This window comes from Microtus oregoni, unplaced genomic scaffold (genome assembly GCF_018167655.1).
Source record: "Microtus oregoni isolate MIOR12 unplaced genomic scaffold, Mior012 000007F_ref0000211, whole genome shotgun sequence".
Classification (NCBI taxonomy): Eukaryota; Metazoa; Chordata; class Mammalia; order Rodentia; family Cricetidae; genus Microtus; species Microtus oregoni.
In genome coordinates this window covers 19,523,851-19,543,742 of record NW_024543066.1, presented here as the reverse complement: position 1 = coordinate 19,543,742, position 19,892 = coordinate 19,523,851, and the positions used below count along the sequence as shown (strand labels likewise).

Sequence of the window (19,892 nt, the reverse complement as noted above, 5' to 3'; positions counted from 1 at the left end):
TGTCTCAAGGGTAATATTATACATTCCATTGTTGTCTTGTGGATTCTGAACTTTCCTTTTATAATGTACTCTATAAATAGTTTTGCCCAAAGCAGAACTCCATAACTGTGGCCACTGTAACTTCTGGTAAGTTCTATCCTTTTCTCAAGAAGAAGTATAGGCTCAGGGAATTCTCATACATAAGACTGGCTAGAGTTCCAAACAGAGGTGCTCCAGATCCTGGGACTAGTCCAGGTTCTATTTAACTCAGGCATCACCACAAACCCCCAAAGGGTCCCATGCCCTCCCTAGCACACGCTGGCTCATGGCACACCCTACAGTTACTAGTTCTCTAGCAGCATGGCTAACTCTTGACAGTGTAAAGGAAGGCAGAGTTCCACAATCCCGGGGTCTAGAGGAACCCCAACTCTATGCCTCTCAAGCGTCCAGCCTATGTACTGAACCCTTGGGTTGTTTTTATTTAGGGGGGGAATCCTATCTCCATGATCCAACTCCATCCTACTGAACCCAGTTCACTTTCTGTCTAACTTAGACATCTTAGGATTCCTTCCAGGACCCAGTCTTGTTCCTGCTACATCTTCTAAATCCAGGCCAGACGAAAACGTGTATCAGACTCAAAGAACTCAAACTATAAATGCGTGGAGCTTTGAAAAGTCAGGGAAGAACTTACTCTAACCAACAAAGATCAGTACATGAGCTGTGAGACACCTATGTCAGTTATCTGGTTTCTGGGAGAAAGGAGGGGGCTGCTGGAGCCCTGCTTCATAGTTCATCCACTACACCAAGACTGTGATTTCCTCAAACAATGCTCACACCAGACAGCTAGAGCTCCTAGAACCAGAGCAGGCTGAGAATGCTAGAGGACAACCTGACCTGAACAGCGTTCAGGGGAAACAGTGGCAAAGCATAGAGAATTCCTAGACTGGATACCACTTAACCAAATGTCAACCAATTGCAGCATGGTTAGCTGGCAACAGGTGCTCTTGCATGCAATGCAGTTATTGCAATTAAACGTCACATTGACTTGGCCTGTTGCCCACACTGCATCCATCCTCAGCCTAAATGAATTTTATTCATCTAGCAGAGTTTAACTTTTTATTTTTATTTTTTAATATAGAATGCTCTCATCTGGCTCTCTGGATTATATAAGAAGTAAAATCCAAACTGGGAAGTTAGCTTGTGCCATGAAATACATGACAACCACAGAGAGTCCTCCGGTTCTACAATGGGCTCCTAACTCTTTCCCAAATCGAAATGTTTAGATAAATGAAGAGGGGCAAAAGGCTAGAGGAAACAGCATCCACTTAGTACAGATGCAACCTGTGGTTAAAAGCCCATCCAAACAGCAGAAATCAGTGCTGCTGCTCCAGTGAAATGTATCACCATCAGTATACCACTGTCCCCTGTCCCCCCCTAATAACACCTCCCCGTTAATACAGCAAACCATAGACAACCGACCTCTTGGTTGTGACATTGCCTTAGGGTCTTCGACTCGCATCTCAAGTCTGACTCATCAAATTCAACAATCTGTGTCAACCAACACACCCTGAGCAACACATCAGCATGGACTGCCTGTTACTGGGAGAAAGCACACCCCATACAAATTCACAGGACATTATCTATCACCCAGTGACTCTTTACAGCACAGCCACGTTACTGAGGGACAGGTGGCCTGCTGTTTCTGCAGCTGTTTTCACCTTAAGCAACCCTTGTCCCACGTGTTGCTTTTGCAACCTAATCCCACACGCACAGACATTAAATCACAAGCAATAAACCTTATCTGTTCAGAAAGCTGACCGGATGTCCAAATCCCCCTTTCTTAAGGAATCCAAGAGGAGCTACATATTAAAGCAAAAGGCAAAGGTGTGGTTTGCATGCAGAGTCTGGAGACACTGTATCCACTAACACCTAGCCTGATCCTTCCCACCAAATACTGTTGCTATGGGATCTCACACAGGTGAGATCAATCTCAAGCTGCAGATTCTGAGAGCAAGCCTCATGCCTTGTTCAAGTTTTACACTTAAATCGTAACACTGAAACAACACAGCCCAGAGCCCCCTTTAGCTCTCGGCACCTCCTCCAGCTCCTTTCTGCAGTTGGGCGAATGCCTTCGTGGAGTAGAAGTGCTTCTGTCATTCAAACATCACTTCTCATGGGAAAAATCCAAGAGTCTATTCTAAGCTGTTCCTCACTAGGCAAACCCCACTGGAAGAATGCCCCTGCATTCTGAAGACAAAGTCCTCTGCATCCCAGCCAATGGGCTACAGACACATTCAAGACTCTCTGAAACAGTCAATCATTGTTGGACTTTGATTATAAAATGCACCCCCCCCACACACACACACACTCATTCTTGAAGGCTTGGCCCCAGCTGATGATATTCTTTCAGTGGGTTCTGGAAATTTTAAGAGGTGGGCTAGCTCCACAAAATAAGTTCTTGGTCAAGCATCCTTGATGGCTGTACCTTTTCCCGGGGTCTCTCTCTCCTTGTTGGTCACTGTGAGCAGTCTGCCTGTTCCATCGTACGTTCCCAGCTGTGGTATTTAGTCTCATGTCAGGCCCACAGCAGTGACATGGACTGAAAATCCTGAAACCATGAGCTAAAATCAAATGAGTCTCTGCTGCCAAAAGGTGTGTGTCTCATGGTCTGCCACACACCAAGAATTTAACACAGTATTTAAGGAGAGCCAAACCTCCTAGTCAGTCCACATAAGTCACTGAAGTGATAATCTACCTATAGTTCTCTTCTAAACCTAAACTGTATTGCTCAAATCCTGATCATACCATTTATAACAAAACATTTCTATGATGCTGAGACATGAAGGCTGAGCCAAACAGTGAAGCCGGCAAAGAGCCCCATCACCATCTACTCTGGGTGAGACGGACAGCATAGAACAACATATCCAGGCACCAGTGTCACCAGACACCAGGTAAGTCACGTTACTCACTTTCAGGGCCTCTGGTTTGCTTCACTACTGTGTGTTGTTTTTGTTCTTTTAGCCTTTATTGGGGGAACAAGACACAGCTCCCAAATAAATCACACACAGAGGTTTACTCTTAGTTATGAATGCCCAACCTTAGCTTGGCTTGTGTTTTCCAGCTTTTCTTAAGTTAAATCATCCCAACTACCTTTTGCCTCCGGGCTTCTTCCTTTTCTTACTTCTGTGTATCTTACTTACACTCTTACTCCGTGGCTGGCTGCATGGCTGGCTGCATGGCTGGCCGCATGGCTGGCCGCATGGCTGGCCGCATGGCTGGCCGCATGGCTGGCTGCATGGCTGGCTGCATGGCTGGCTGCATGGTTGGCCCAATGTCCTCCTCATTCTCCATTCTCCCATTTCTCCTCTCTGCCTGCCAGCCCCGCCTACCCTTGCTCCTGCCTCAGGCGTTTTAGACAGGCAGGGGAACACAGGTCCACAGAGTTAAACAAATGCAGCGTAAACAAAATTCACACACCTGAAAATAGCATTCCCTAACACTTCACCACTGAGCTATACACCTGGCCCATGTTCCTAAACTTTTAAATTTTCCTCCAATACTACCTTTCTCCCAGTGATACATTTTCCATTTAGTGCTAAAAAGACATCCTTGGGTTCCACATTCTATTAGTTAATTCTTTGAGCTGGGAGGCGACTTCTATTCTTAACAGTTCTGAAACCAAGTTAAGTATGGATTCTCCCTACCTCAACGGGATGTCCAGCATTCCATCAGAACACCGACTACCGGGAACTCAGGCAGATCCTGGAGGTGAAAGGTGCCATCCTATATGACTGACCCACCTCAGATGTTCATTACAGTTTCTACCTGTATATCAACCATAAACTAAGAATCACCATGCCCCCTTTCTCACATTTGATAATTTATTTGAACAGCCCCCAGCACCCAGGAAACAACTTATTATAAAGAATACAACAGGTACAGACAAATAATCAGATAAAGGGGTGTCCAGGGTGAGGTCCAGAAGATCCCAAGTATTGTGGAATAGAATATTTAATTAAATATGTGTTACATTTGTTTGTGTTGCAGAATAACTAATTATGTAAAGATGTGTTGCTGTTTTACCTTGCCTGCCTAAGCTCGGTCGGTCTAACAAAAAGCTGAACGGCTAATAACTAGGCAGAAGAGGGATAGGCAGGGGGAGGGAGTCAGTCAGCCAGACACAGAGGAAACAGGGAAGCAGGATGTACAGTGTATAGATGAGGTAAACAAGCCTCAGGGCAGCACACAGATTAATAGAAGACAAGTCTAAGCTGAGATTGAGCATTCATAATTAATAATAAGTCTCCACGTCATGATTTGGGGCAGGCGGCCCAAGAAAGCTGGCTACATTTGGCACCTAACATAGAGCACATATTTCTATGTAGGGCCTGAGAGAACTGAAAAAAAGAAAAAAGAAAAAAGTTAACACGGCTTCTTAGTAACCCGGTGCGCGTAGAGTACAGAGGCACGGCTTTGCCACACAGCGAGCACTTGAGCATCCAGCACATTAAGTAGAAACAACAAGCTAAGAAAAACACCACCACAGTGTGGGCACCGATTTCCTAGAGCTGGGGATTAAATGCAGCTCCCAGAACAGCTCTTGATCAGGCCCGTGGGCGCAAAGTAGGACTTTCACAGACCCAAGTGGGGCAGAGCCAGCCGCCTGCGCAGAGCTACACAGCAAGTTTAAGGTTCAGTTCATGCAGGCAGAGAAGGCTACAGAACACAGCGAAGCAGGTGTAGATGGAAAAACACTCTAAACAGGTTACACTGTGTTTTAAGATGTGCATAGGCACTTAAGAAAGAAAAGAAAATGGGTACAGACTGTCATAGGAAAAATAAATAGGGAAAATGTTGTGCAATAGAATATTTGTTTATAATAAGAAGTCTCCGTGTCATGATTTGGGAGCTGGTTGGTGGCCCAAAAGAAAAATCCTGGTACATATGTGGTTACAGGAATCACACTTAGGTCATCAAGCTTGTTGGCAAGCACCTTTACCCACCGAGTCATCTCAGCAACCCACCCCCCTAAATTAGAAAAGCGTTTCATGGAAGAAACTGGGGAAAGAAAAATCATAATCAATGTATATTGTATGAAAATGATGTTTTTCCATAAAAAAGGAGGGAGTTTCAAAAAAAGAATATTTGTTTAACTAAGTAAACATGTGTTGCATTTGTTTGTACTGCAGAGTAATTATTTAACTATGTAAAGATGTGTAGCATGTGTTTATGTTGTCACCTTGCCTGCCTAAGGCACCTGATTGTTCTAATAAAAAGCTGAATGGCCAACAGCTAGGCAGAGGAGGGATAAGTGGGGCTGGTGGGCAGAGAGAAAAGGGGAGCCAACCAGCCAGCAAAGGGCCCAGCCAGTCATGGGCTAGACAGACAGACCTGGAGGAACCAGGGAAACAGAATGGGCGGTATGCAGACGAGGTAAACAAGCTTTGGGGCAGCACACAGATGAACAGAAATGGGTTAGTTTAAGTTAAAGAGAAAAAACCAAGCCTAATCTAAGGCCGAGCACTTATAATTAATAGTGTGCCCATGTCCTGATTTGGGGGCAGGCAAGCCAAGAAAGCTGGCTACACCCAAGCCTACAAGCTACAGTCTCTGTGAGATTGAGGTACGCCACTCTCCCTAGCAAAGTGGTCTTTCCAGATTGGACTCCTGGAACCCTGTAGTTTAGGTACTTTTATCTAAGTTTCATCATATAGGATAGATTGTTGATTTGATCTAAGCCCTTTCTCTTCCCAAGAGCACAGGGCTGGGGCTGGGAACTCTAAACTTCTGATCGTGGTTGGTCCAGGAGCCCAAAGGTTGCCTCACTAGTACAAAGGATGCTCCTATCACCAGGAAATTCCCAAGGATTAAGATCTCTGAGGCAGGAACCCAAGTGACAGGCCAATTATTGGAACAAAAGATACTTCTAACACCCTGTCACTCAAAAATTATAGCGTGTTAGGAGCTCCAGCCAGGGAGAGACACGAATGTGTTCATTACGTACAGGAAGTTGCTCCCTGGGTCACTGAAGCAATTATCTCTTCTCTGTGCAGAGTAGTTGGCATGGTTTCAAAAGCAAAACTTCCTTGGGATATGACACCTAAGCCCCTCCTGGGGATGCCTCACCTGCCTCCTGATTATGCAAATCCTACCCTGACCCATATAAGGCCTGCCATCTCTTCCCCTGGCTCGCCCACCTGGAGACTGAGCATTCCACAGATGCTGTGTATTGGCGAATAATAAACTTTTTAAAAAAATATTTATTTGTTACTATGTATACAGCATACTGTTTGCATGTTAGTCAGAAGAGGGCACCAGATCCCGTTATAGATAGGTGTGAGCCACCATGTGGCTGCTGGGAATTGAACTCAGGACTTCTGGAAGAGCAGCCAGTGAGTCTCTTAACCTGTGAGTCATATCTCAAGTCCCAGTGAATAAAAAACAGAAAAGAATAATAAGTGTAATACACTCACGATCTGCCTCATGTGCCCTCCCATTTCGCTCAACGACCACTGGTCTTCAGGAACTTCTTCACCCACACTACACGTACGGAGGTTCCCAATGTCTTGCCAGACTTCTTTTTCCTTCCTTCCTGCATAGACTTCAGCTTCAGGGAAAAGACGCTTTCGGGTTTTCTCCTGTGCCTCTGGCCACCCCTTCGGTTCCTACTGTTTCCTCTTCTACAGGGCTTACTGAACAACTCTGGGAATGTCAATTCTAACAGACTCTCAGTGGCCTCAGGGCCTTTGCACACACTGTTTCTTATTCTCCTATGGTACTTTCTTCCACCTTTCACCCAGTTAACACCATCTCACAAACCCTGCAGGTCTCAGCTGAGATCGCATGTCCTGAGACATGCTTCGTGGTGCTCGCATTTATTTATCTGGTGCTGCCTCTTGCATTCCCTGCATTCACCACCCTTTGTAGAATGATTGATATTGTGACTTAATGTCGCACTACCACCATGTCCCTATCTCCTCCTCCGTCAGACTGCAAAGCTTTATGAGCACAGGGCTGCATGCTGTGGGGAAAAGAAGCCTCCTGGGAATTTCTTCTTCTCTGATTCTAAGTAACTAAATTGACTTTGTCAGCATATATGGAGAACAAAATGGTGTGGCAAGAAATCTTCTGCAATACAAAAATTGTTTAGGTGGTGTGATAGTGATCGTTACTACTGTTTTATGGGTTAAGAACCTGAGACCCTAGAGGGAGCGTGTCATGTGACGGTCACCTCTCTAGACTGGAGGCAGCACAAAGAGCCTAAGTCTAAACTGCTTTCCTCTCTAAAGAGAAAAAAAATCTAGAGTGGATTATCTTTTAAGTTTAACTGAAAACACCTGAGCAGGTTAGCTCACTTCTGAACACAGGTACAAGACTACATGAAACACACCCCACACATTTTAGACATCGGGAGAATAAACACAACCCACCGAGGGGACACGGAACTGGCCACAAGGTCTCCCGAGGCTAGGACAGGAAACTGTCCCATCATCTTCCTGGTCCCCAGTACCCACACGGGGATGCCAGCAGAAGCACTACCAAGCTCTTCCAAACTTCAGCTTCTGCTCTGTTTAATCAAAGCTACCGGTGTGTGCAAAGAACGACATAGCCCTGGCAAGGCTCATGTGGACAACACACAGTCCCTGATCCCAGCCTGACCTCCTGTCCCCTACTCCTGAAAGCGACTTCTTCCAGTTCTCCGAGTGTATTCTCCTTCATTTCTTCAAGCCTATGAAACTATCTGAATTTTCTTTTTTCTGATTTTCAGTGTTAGGGGTCAGATCCTTGTACACACGACTCTACCACTACACCATAACCATGGCAGTTTGGGTGGTTTTTGTTTCTGAGGCAGAGTCTCACCACGGAGCCCAGGCTGGCCTTGAACTCCCAATCCTCCTGTCTCTGCCTCCCTGGTCCTGGGATCGTGGACCTGTATCACCTCATCCAGCCTCTTGAATTCTTAGAGTAGGCACTAGCTACCAGCTCTTAGCAGTGGAGGTGTCATTCCCCTTTCACGGGCCACCATGCCCCTACCACTCACATCTCACCTAGACGATAATTTAGTACATCAATCTTGAAATTATTACAATCACAGGAATATTACTGACTGCAGAGGAGAAGAAATATGTTCCACTTTGGAAGAACCTTTACCGGCCAATATGACATTTACCAGGTGCTTTCCCCTGCTCAGTGATCACGGAGACACTCTGGATAAAGCCTGCTCCAGTGATGGCGGAGACACTCTAGACGGAGCCTGCTCCAGTGATCACGGAGACACTCTGGACGGAGCCTGCTCCAGTGATCACGGAGACACTCTGGACGGAGCCTGCTCCAGTGATCACGGAGACACTCTGGACGGAGCCTGCTCCAGTGATCACGGAGACACTCTGGACGGAGCCTGCTCCAGTGATCACGGAGACACTCTGGATAGAGCCTCCAGGCACTCTTGAATGACTTCAGTAAGAGGAGGCCACTGCTGACTCACACAGGGCGGGCAGCATGAAGAAAAAGAAATTCCCTGAAACAGACGTGTGGCTCAGTTGGTAGAGCACCTGCCTGGCATGTCATCCAAGGCCGGGTCCAACTCCAAAAGAGAAAAAATAAATAAATTCTGCTGGTGGGTGAACTACTGCAGCATAAAAAAAAAAAAAAAAAAAATCTCACCTTGACGGATATGCACCACCGAAGTCTCTCACAGATGATATATTCTCTACAGGAAATTTTATATGTGTGAACACTATACAAAAATGTCCAGGGGGCTGGAGAGCTGGTTCAGTGGTTAAGAGCACTTGTTGCTCTTACAGAGGACCTGGGTTCTGTTCCCAGCACCTACATTGATGCTCAGAAATATCCAGGGGATCTAATGCCACCTTCTGACCTCCATGAGGGTACTGCACACATGTGGTCCACATACATACATTCAAGCAAAACACTCAATACACATAGAACAAAAAATCTTCAGAAACATGAACATTTACAGCAACACTATATGTAATAGTAACAATGACAACTAGAAGCCAAATAGCCACCAGCAGGAGAATAAACAAACAGCAGTAGTCAGGCCACAGGCTAACACACGTGGGTGAAAATGAGTGGACTCTGGCTACACGTGCTGTGGTTCAATGTCAGGGAGGCATTTTATTGAGGGAAATGGGTAACCAAGCTGCTGAAAAATATATGTGTTGAATAAAGCATGGTTCTTCATTACGCAGTCACAAGATTATACATAACTAAGCAATAAATGGAGTAGGAATAGACATAAGCCACTGAAAGAAGGAAAGTAAGGTGATGGCACAGAAATCAGGGCAGCGGTTACCACAGGGGAGGGGAAGGGAAGCAAGGAAGCCTTCTGCTAACCAGCGAAGTGTGCACAGGGTTGGTCCTATGGCTTATTCTTTACGTTTATGTCTTACACAGGATTTCACACAGGTTTCATATTCAGGATGATGCATGACATGCATCGTTCTTAAGGAGAGCACAGTAGGGGTGTTTGTTTTGTGAGTTTTTCTTGTTTCCTCTGTGAAAAGCAGATCTCTGGAAGAAGAAAAAAAGATAAAAATCCACAAGCATTCAAGAAGACAAATGGCTGGCGTTCACAGAGCAGAGGGGCTGCTACCAGGCTGGGAGCTCTGTCTGGCTCAGAGTGGAATCGCTTCTGTAAGGTCACCTATGGGTAGTTCTTTTTTTTTTTTTTTTTTTTTGGTTTTTCGAGACAGGGTTTCTCTGTGGCTTTGGAACCTGTCCTGGAACCAGCTCTGTAGACCAGACTATGGGTAGTTCTAACAGCTAGCCCCGCCAACACTCACTCAACTGCACACCACGCTGGCCTTAGAAGTGAGAAGCAATGTTCTATTGCTCATTCCTATGTTCCAAACATGCAGAATTTCCATTTCCAGGGTTAAACTCACAGGCTCCTATCTCAGACCTGCCTGGATGCCCATTCACTCAACAAATATTTACCAAGCATGTTCCAACGGCAGGAACCACTCCAGCTGGAGAGTACAGCAGAGAAACAAGGACTTTCCCCCACCCCCCTCCCCTGCTATGGTTCCTGCGCTAGCTGACTGTGGACAGATAAAGCCACCAGGAGCTCAGCTGCGACACAGGTGGAACGGGGAAGATGGTCAAGACCAAAGGGGGAAGGGGTGGGTCCTGCACTTCCAGGAAATGGAATTCAGGATGACAAGCGAAAACATGAAGCAGGAGGGGTGAGGGACATGTGGCAGAAGGATCCAGTAGGGACAACCAGCGGTAAAGATCCAGGCAGACATGACCGTCTGGGTCTAAGGGTAAGAGAAGAGGTGTAGAAGTCCCAGGACTTAGAAAAGGGGAAACACCCACAATTCAGAACAATGAAAGCCTACACTGGCTACTTTTCAATACAGTTGAGGAACAGTGTATACGAACAGCTAAAAGCTGCCTTACAGTGTTATCTACGGCATTTGCTACTTTTCTTTCCCTAAGTTCCTCCCTTCCTCAGTGCCAGCAGAACACCAGGTCAAGAACATAAAATTCTTGCCCCTCCTTCCCTGCTATGAATTCGCTTTCTTAAAGCTATGGGCCACCCAGTTCAGTCACTCTTCCTCAGGGGTTTCCAGGAGCTGCAGGCTCACTGCCCACCACTCAGAGACTTTCTCCTTCCATGTTCTGGGAGTGCCACTCAGAACGGCTTTGATCATCTTGCTGTAGCATTTCCTCTTACTGTGCCTCCGCAAGGGCAAGTCTTGGAAACCACCAAGTTTTCTGCTAATGGTTTAATAGCCCCTGGGATTGTGTCCATTATTTCAGTCCTGTCATTTCTCAGATCTGTGCACCAATGCAAACTACTCCCTTTATTTATGGCTTCTCTCTTAATGGTATTTTGGGGAAACAAGACCAAAGCAGTAAGACTCCAGAAGCAACATGGAGGCACTACACAGAGCAGCGGGCTGCCCTGCTCAGCCAGGGATTTTCCTTGGAAACAAAACCACCAACAAACCCAGTCCCGAGTGGGTCCCCAGCCAGCACCAGACATACCTGCCATCCTAGTTTCAAGTCCGTGCTGTGATAAAATAGCCTGATGGAAACAACCTAGAGGAGAAAGAAGGCTTTATCTGGCTTACAACTCCAGATTACCATCCATCAACGTGGGGACATCCGGGTATGCCCCTGCAGCAGTTGGTCACAGCTCATCCACAGTCAGGAGCAGAGAAAAAAATAGATGCGGGCATGCGTATTCTTAGTTTGCTTTTTTTTTTTTTTTTTTTTTTTTTTTGGTTTTTCGAGACAGGGTCTTAGTTTGCTTTTTTACACACTTCTACCATGAATGGTCCAGCCCTCAAATCAGTGCCACCCAAATTCAGGGTGGTTTTTCCAACCTCAAGCTAGTATAAAACCCCCTCACAAGCATGCCCATGGGCCTGATCTAGGCAACCCCTCACATGCATGCCCATGGGCCTGATCTAGGCAACCCCTCACATGCATGCCCATGGGCCTGATCTAGGCAACCCCTCACATACATGCCCATGGGCCTGATCTAGGCAAACCCTCATTAAGATCCTCTTCCAGAGGCTGAAGAGCTGGCTCAGTGGTTAAGAGCACTTGTTCTTGCAAAGGACTCAGGTTCAATTTCCAGCACCCACATGGAGGCTTACCACCTCTTCGGGTAACAGGCATACATATGGTACACAGACAGACATTCTTATACACAAAATAATAAATTAAAAAAATGAACATTAAAAAAAGACTCTCTTTCAGATAATTCTAAGCTGTGTCAAGTTGAGAATTAAAACTAGCCATGACACTAGCCAAAAAAAAGCAAAGGCGTGCTTGGCTTCACTCCTGCCCCACACACTCCACAAAAGGATATGGGGTGAAGTTCTTTGTATGTGATCTAAGAAGCCCCATATATCAAATCCTGGGAAAATATCTTTCCCTTTTATTATTATTGTTGCTTTTGTTTGTTTTTTGTTTTGTTTTGAGGCAAGGTCTAACTCTTGCCCATATTGGACACAACTCACTTCTTAGCCTGGGCTATCCTCAAACTCATAACAATGCTCCCGTCTCACTCTCTCTGGTATGGGGATTGCATGTATGAACCAACACAGGCTGCGAAATGCCTTTCCATTGGCAATGGGCAGTCCTTTGCCCCACAATGCTTTGAATGTGTCAATTTTTAAATTGCATTTAGGAAGCCAGCCGTGGTGGCTCACCCTGGTTACCCTAGACCTTAGGAGGCTGAAGTAGGAAGTCGGCTGAGATCTAGGCCAGCTTGGGCTACAGAGTGACTTGCAGGTCAGCCCTGCAGTTCATACAACAGTACAAATTTTTCTGCACATTTACTCTCAGAAGCCATCACAACACTAGAGTCTCTTTTAATACTACTTTTCCTTCTTTTCCAACCTTCTAGGTGCTAAGGGCCAGGCAGTGTAATGAATTATCCCACTGAATTCTAACCCTTTCCTGCTGGCAGAAAGGCAGCCCAGAGCTGCTAACGTGGAACCACTCCTAACCCTCCATTCTAACTTTACCATAGCTCCACTTCAACTCTGACTTACAACTCTGGCTCGAAGGACCAGATCAACAAAGCTCAGGCCTCCCACCCTACACTGGTACCCAGCACACTTAACCCTGGCTCCAAAGCCAACATTAGCCACTATGTTCCACTATCCATTCCCCCCTTCCCTGATCCACCTCAGGTCATTACAAATGCAGCAATGTGAACAGGGGCTACGGCCAAGCACTCTACAAAGCAGAGAGCATCAATAACTTGTTCAAGTTGTAAGTTTACACTAGCAAGGCTCTACAAGAAAGCAATTATAAGATTATAGAGAAACGTACAGAACCAAACACTAAAACGAAATCCTTCAGAGGGGCCCATCTAGTCTAGGAGGCCTGAGCTTTAGGGTTACATTTATCCCTACTGCTTAAAGGGTTTCAGAGAGACCTGGGGGAGGGGGCAGAGCGGTGTATGCTCTTTCTGTCCACCACCTCCCACGTGCTCACTTGCTGGCTCTTTGTTCTCCCAGGGTGGACTGAACTTCCCTACGCAATATTCCCATGGGCTGGAGACTGTATCCAAGTGAACATCGCCTCAGTCTAGGTCCTTCCCAGGGTGGCAAAACCACTTCTGTCAGTGGAGCGCAGAAAACGTCTCACGACACTGAACTCATCATGTTCTAACCTGACGCGATGGCCACCCAGACTTCCCAGAGCCCAGGCTTTCGCATTTCAGCAGTCCCTCCCCTCTAAGACAAACGGGTCCCAAGGTGGCAAGGACAGCTCCATCTTACCCACCCTTGCTGGCCACCTGAGAAGTCAGTACCATGATCCTCCCCAGGTCTCCAAAGCAGGGGCTATAAAAATAAAGGAGATGGGAGAGGAGGAGGAGGAGGGGTACAACATCCATCCACCCATCGCAGCTTCCCACAGTTGTCAGACTGACAGGAAAGCAAGAAGTCTAGAGAAGGTCGGGGATGCTCTGATCCCATAGGATCAGCTTAGCCTGGGTCACTATGCCCACACCCAACATGAACCCCAAAAAGGAGGCTCATGTGTTTTCACCCACTTATTCCTATTACAAATGTTTATTGAGCGTATCGTATGTACCAAGCATCAAAGATAAAACATTTGCCCTTATAAAGAGGCAACTGAATCAAGAAAAACACCTAGTGGGCCAGAGAGATGGCTCAGTGGTTAAGAGCACTGGCTGCCCTTCTAGAGGACCTAGGTTCAATTCCCAGCACCCACATGGCAGCTCATAACTGACTATAACTCCAGTTCCAGGGGATTTGACACCCTCACACAGGCATACATGCAGGTAAAACATCAATGCAATAAAATAAAAAGAAGCATTTTTTTTAAAGGAAAAACAACTAGAAAAAAACGTAAATATATGATTTAAGAGAATGTGGTGGTTGGAATGAGAATGGCTCCCATAAGCTCATATATTTAAATGCTTGGTCCCCAGTTGGTAGAACTGTTTGGGAAGGATTAGGAGGTGTGGCCTTGTTGGAAGAAATGCATCACTGGGGGTGGGCTTTGAGGTTTCAAAATCTCAAGCTATTCCCAGTTCTCCCCCTCAACTCCTTCCCTCCCTCCCTTCCTCCTTCCCTCCCTCCCTCCCTCCTTCCCTCCCTCCCTTCCTCCTTCCCTCCCTTCCTCCTTCCCTCCCTCCCTCGGCCTCTGGTTGTTATCTCATGGTGCCAGTCTACTGATTTTTCTGCAAAAACAAAAAAGATCTAGAATTAGTCATGGCACTCATCATTTTAGTCCCTATCATTTCCTTTAAACACAACAAGAAGATAAGCTCTTATTACTAAAATATGCCAACTGCATTTCTGCCTTCTAACAGCTGCCACACCGGAGCTGCCCAGCGCCTCATTGGTCCTGACTCTACCACATTCCTATGTGGCTGAGTGAAGACGAGCTCTCAAGGGCAATGCACTAAGTCTAGATTGCTTGATAAATGTGCAAAGGTTAAGATTCAGTCTACAAAGGGCATGTCCTCCTGGCACAATCAAAACGTGATTCTACATGCCTCAGAAATGAACTACCTTCTCTTGGTGGGCTTTCTCTCTTTTTAATTTTATTTATTTATGTGTTGTCTTTAAGAAATTTCTCCCTTGGGCATGGAGGCATGTGCTATAATCCCGGACCCCCAGAAGCGGAGGCAAGAGGAACATGAATGTGAGGCCAGCCTGGGCTACATATTTTAGACTGTGTCTCAAAGAGAAGAAGAGAGGGAAGTTTCTGCATACTCACAAGATGGAGACAACGGAAACACCAGGGAAGACCAAAGCTACAGGTATTACAACACAAGACCTCAGCAGGAAGGAGTCCACATCTGAAGTCATGGACAAACGGACTCTGTACATCTGAATCATAAATCCCCTGAAGCTCCGCCCAGCACTGATGGGCAGCTGTAGCCTCTGGTCTGGACCCTGCTAGATGGAGAATAAGCCCAAGGCTGCGGGTCCTTACCTGCCCCACTGGTTTTATTTCCCCCAAGGCAATGCATCAAACATCCCACAGGGTCAGTGGATTAAGTGGGTGGGTGGGCAGGACAGAACGTGTCTGGAGGAACACACTATCCTCATGTTTCCCAAGTTCACAAGTCTCCTGCCCTACGGTCACCCTCTGCAACAGGAGACCACTTATATACCAGATACTCTACTCAATCCACCACAAATTGAGCCACTGTTCTTAGTGTTGTGGACATACAGTCCTCTCCAGTCTCTTGGCCTCTGCTGCACTTTATAGGATGATACCAAGTTCTTGTTCCCCAGGCCAACACTAAACCCCACCTTGCTGCTCAGGTGCTCACAAAAGGCCCCTACCTCCCGCCTCCTACCACACAGCCCACCTACTGCAGAAGTTGTCCCTGCTGCTCAAGCAGACTAATGGTCACCCCACTGCCACACCCAGAGCCCCCCACTGTCCGCTTCCCCTTTCAACCAGAACCCTACCATCCCCTACCCATAGCTGAGGTCTCAAGAAAGACTCTGTTGTCATGATGGTTCCCCCCTCACCCTCAAACCCACACGCTAGAATATACTGTCCTTTTTATGGTTTTAGGGGCATATTCCTCAATTTCTCTAATCATACTCTACTCCAAAGAGCCTTTCCCAGACCTGGCCCAAGAGCAGACAGTCACCAACAATTAATCTGAGCACACAATTCTGCTCCTTTGACTTCCTCAGCTCCCTTCCGCAGAAGGTTTTGAAAGGATGGACCATCATCTAAGATCCCTGCTATTCAAAGGACTCATTTCCATCCCCTAGATAACAATACCGCAATTCTCCTTCACTGATTGAACGGGCGCTCTAGCTAATGAAAACTAGTCCCATTTTCTAAAAGCTTTGAGTTATAACTTTTAGGTAAGGAAAATGCCTTGTTTTGGGCAACTTCAAAGCCTTGAGTTTTTAACTGAAAGGAGAAACAGAACTGGCAAGCTTAACTTTCACTACTCCGATTACAAGCTTAGGAATTATAGTGCCTCAGTTTCCCTTCGGAGCGAAGACACAGTCCTCTCCTCCTGCGCCAGAAAGTCCGGAGTCTCTGGAGCCTCGCTATGGTCTGGCCTTAGGTCCCCAGCTGCAACACCACCTGGAGCCACAGCTGCGTCCAGATGGTCAAGTCCGGGCCTGCCTGGGCGCACCCTTCTGTCACCTGGCGGGGCCCTAGGGCGCCCCGATCCCACTGCCTTGTGGCAAGCTCTAGAAGCCGGGTCTCCAGCGCTCACGAGCCAGGTCACATCTAGGTGCACCTGCTCTCCCGGCCCGGGGTCCCTCAGCTCCAAGCACGACCAGAGCTCGCGTGAGAAACGAAGGAGAAAGGAAAACAAGCCATAGGCTGGGCCGTCCTGGCCTCGGCTGCTGCCACCGAAACACCACCTGCGACGCGATCGGGCAGCAGGGACAGAAGCCCGGGCCGAGCCGCCGCGCGCGCCCCTTACCCGTGAGGCGGCCGCCCCCCTCGCCGTGCCCGCGGCGCCGCTGCAAGACGAAGTAGCAGCTGCTCTTCTGGGTCACCCAGAGCTTCAGCGCGTTCTTGAGCAGCACCTCCTCGGGCTTGAGCCACATCGCGGCGAACCTGCCGCGCCCGAGGGCCCCGGTTCACATCGCCCCAGCCGCCGGCCGCACCGGGCCGAGCCCGCTTGGAAGGAGACGGCGGAGGCAGCGAGCGAGGACCTCAGCCCGAGCGAGCGCCTGCCCGAGTCCCGGAGCGCGCAGACCACAGCACGCCGAGATCACCCCGCGCAGCCCGCTGCGGCCCCGCCCCGACTAAGACCCGCCCCTCCCCACCAGCCAGGCCCCGCCCATATCCCTGAAGTCACGCCCCCCACCCGCCCCCGTGGCTCCCGTGGCGCCTCCCTGGTTTCCTAAGTCCCAGCAGCTCCCGGGCAGGGTTCCGGAGTGGCGGGAGGAAATAGTAACCACAGCCAGGTTCCCTCCCTCCAGTCTTGAATCCCCTCCTTCCCGGGAGGAAGCCAGCAATAGCGCAAGTAGTCTCCTCGCTCCAGGTTCTGAGAGGTGAAGGAAGGCCCTAGGGGAAAAATGGGCGTCTTGTTATCCAAACTGCAGCTTGTCCAAACCAGAGTCTTAACCCTGGGGAGTACAATGCACGCCGGTAAACTCGAGTGTGTTTGAGTTTCAAATAACCAAAGCTAACACTGAAATTAGGAAACCATTATATTTGGATTCTTTAACTATTGCGTTCTTTATTTTTTAAATTGGTACTGCATATTTTAGTACCCGTATACATTACATGAGGATAGGATCAGAGAAATGCTTTCCGTTAATTCAAGCATTTACCATTTCTTCTTTATTACATTTCATTTATTTGGAGGGTGGTTAGAGAGCGAGGTTTTGGCATGTGGAAGTCAGAAGACAACTTTTCGGGAGACAATTCTTGGCTTCCACTCTGTGGGCCCTGGGGATGAAAGTCAGGTTGTCAGGCTTGACAGCAGAAGTCATCTTGACAGCCCCCATTTGTTATTTCCCTTGCAGCACGTTTTTTTTCCATGCTTTTGTAAATCTCCAACTGAATTATGAAAGGGGCAGAGAGGCGTAACTGGAGACAGCAACAGACCATACTGAGTACTGGCAATGTCCCTCCAGAGGCACAGAAGATAGGAGGCACTGCTATGTGCCCTGGGGGTCTTGGACGCAGAAATAAAGCCCTTGGGTCTATTCTGAGAAAACGTCAAACACTAGAACATGCGGAACAGGTAATAGTAGCGAGAAGCCACCGGGCGTGTAGACACAGGGTCTGAGTTTTGCTGTTGTTTGTTTTGATTTTTCGAGACAGGGTTTCTCAGTAGCTTTGGAGCCCGTCCTGAACACAGGTTTTTAAATAAATATTTCTTCCTGTAGAAATTAGTAGGTGGTAGCTGTCCTTGAAAGGGCAGAGGAGGAGGGATCCAAGTGCTCCTCAGGGAGGTGGTTAGAGCCAATATCCTAGCCAAAAAGAGGGGAAAGGTTCTCTTAGTCCCTGGGTTTTGACAAAGGGACAAAATGTGGTTGTTAACTAGGACAGGACTGAAAAGGAGAAGCCGAGGAAACTGTCTGGGGGAGTATCAGAAACTCTGATCAGATCCAGCAGACAGGAGCCTTGGAGAAAGTGAAGCTTGGGGGCGGGCAGTGGGAGGAGTGAATAAGCAAGGCTTAGAGCTATATTGTATGAAAATGTCACCATGAAACCCATTTCTCTTCAGACCAACCAAAAAATTAATACAGAGAGAAAGATGAAAGAGAAGGAGAGAGAAAGGAAAAAAAGAAGCCGGTACTGTGGCCAGCCACAGACAACCATCTTCTGAATAAAATAGAAAGTCTGCAAGCCATAATCACAGGCATGGAGCCATGCCAGAGTCAAAAGAGTCAGGGATGGGTGGCAAGTAAAAATCCCTGGGAGAAATATTAACGGGCACCCTCTGCTCTCAGATGCACAGAGGCTGGAATCGTAGAGGTGAGCTGGCTATTTAGCCTGCTGTTATGTGTCAAAACTTTTCCTGGGGAAATGCAACACACGTGTCCACCCCAGCTAGGTAGCCCATGACGGACCCAAGCACACATGCCACCAAAGTCCGTCTTGGTGAACCAATGAGTTTTATTACTTACAGGGGTTAACTTACAGGGCCAGAAATGACTCAAAATCAGCTGCATCAGCAAAGCCTACCCCAGCATGGGTGACAGCTCACAAAGCTGGAAACCTGGAGCACACTGCACAGCCTGCAGGAGCTCAACAGGTTGGAGAGTGTCCTATCCAGGAGCCTCAGTGGGTCTAAACTCTTTCAGGTAGCTTGGGTGGCTTCTGCTTCTTCAAGGCGCCTGGTCTGGTCTTAAAGGCTTCTTTGTGGTCTAGCTCTTCAGGGAGGGGCTTAGAGACTTTGGTCAGTTTCAGGGACTTCCTGAAGCGATTTGTTTACTTTCCTGCTTAAGGAGCTTCCCTGCAGGACGGACTTTTTTAACCCTGGCAGAAACTGTTACATAATAACATCTGCCCTAACGAGTCACAGATGGTAAAGCAAATTCAATGTTCAAGTCCTTGGGCACCAGGTTGAGAAAGTTCTAGAGAGCAGCTTTTGTTAGACGGGAACTTAAAAATTATATACAGGTTTGCCACAAAGGCAAGCCTACCGCTCCTGATGCCCCAGCCTCCAGAACTGTGGCACAAATAAACCTCTGTTCTTTATAAATTATTCCAGCTGACGTATTCTGTTATAGCAGCAAAACCAGACAAGACATGCTGCACACACCCAATGAACATTAGCTGTTCTTCTAGAATGTAAAATCTCCAGATTCAGCTACAGTCACTCATGTTGTAATCATTAAAGGCTTCCCTGTCAAATGTTAAATAAAAGTAAGAGAAGCAGGGACTGGAAAGATGGTTCAGTGGTTAGCAAGACTATTGTTCTTGAAGTTTGGGTCCCAGCACTCAGACAGCTCCAGAGGTCCAACACCCTCTTCTGGCCTCTGCAGGTACTGCACTCATATAAACACCCACAGGCAGCCAACACCCTTTTCTAGCCTCTGCAGGCACAGCACTCACACGAACAAACCCACACACAGACACATACATTAACACACAATATAAAATATTTTTTAATCTTCCAAAACAACACTGAGAGATACACAGAGAAGCCACTCTGACTTACCTCTCTCTTCCCGTCTCTAAGGCCTCTCACCATCTATACCAGATAGAATTCAATAGAAGCCAGCAACACTCATGATACAGTCTATGGAGCTCAGTCTTCTGAAACAGAACAAGGAAAGGGGAGCCGTAGGGCCTGGTGGAGAATACATAGCACAGGTACCCACAGAATCTTCTGTCACTCACGTCTGGATGTCAATCACCATAGGGTTATCATCATGTATCCCTCAAAATTCCTGGGCTGTAGCTCTTACCCCTCCAGCAGCTCAGACTGTGTCTTC

The 19,892-nt window shown here is 47.4% G+C and overlaps 1 protein-coding gene across 2 annotated transcripts in view; it reads right to left on the bottom strand.

Annotated features, from left to right (window-relative positions):
- Tbc1d8 (TBC1 domain family member 8) overlaps positions 1-16,726 on the bottom strand; it is a 103,502-nt gene extending 86,776 nt beyond the window's left edge. For both annotated transcript variants that reach the window (XM_041656614.1, XM_041656615.1), the window contains exon 1: positions 16,415-16,726. In XM_041656614.1, coding sequence (XP_041512548.1) covers positions 16,415-16,541 — 127 coding nt within the window. In that variant the 5' untranslated portion in view covers positions 16,542-16,726. The remainder of the gene's footprint in view (positions 1-16,414) is intronic.
- Between the last annotated feature and the right edge of the window lie 3,166 nt (positions 16,727-19,892).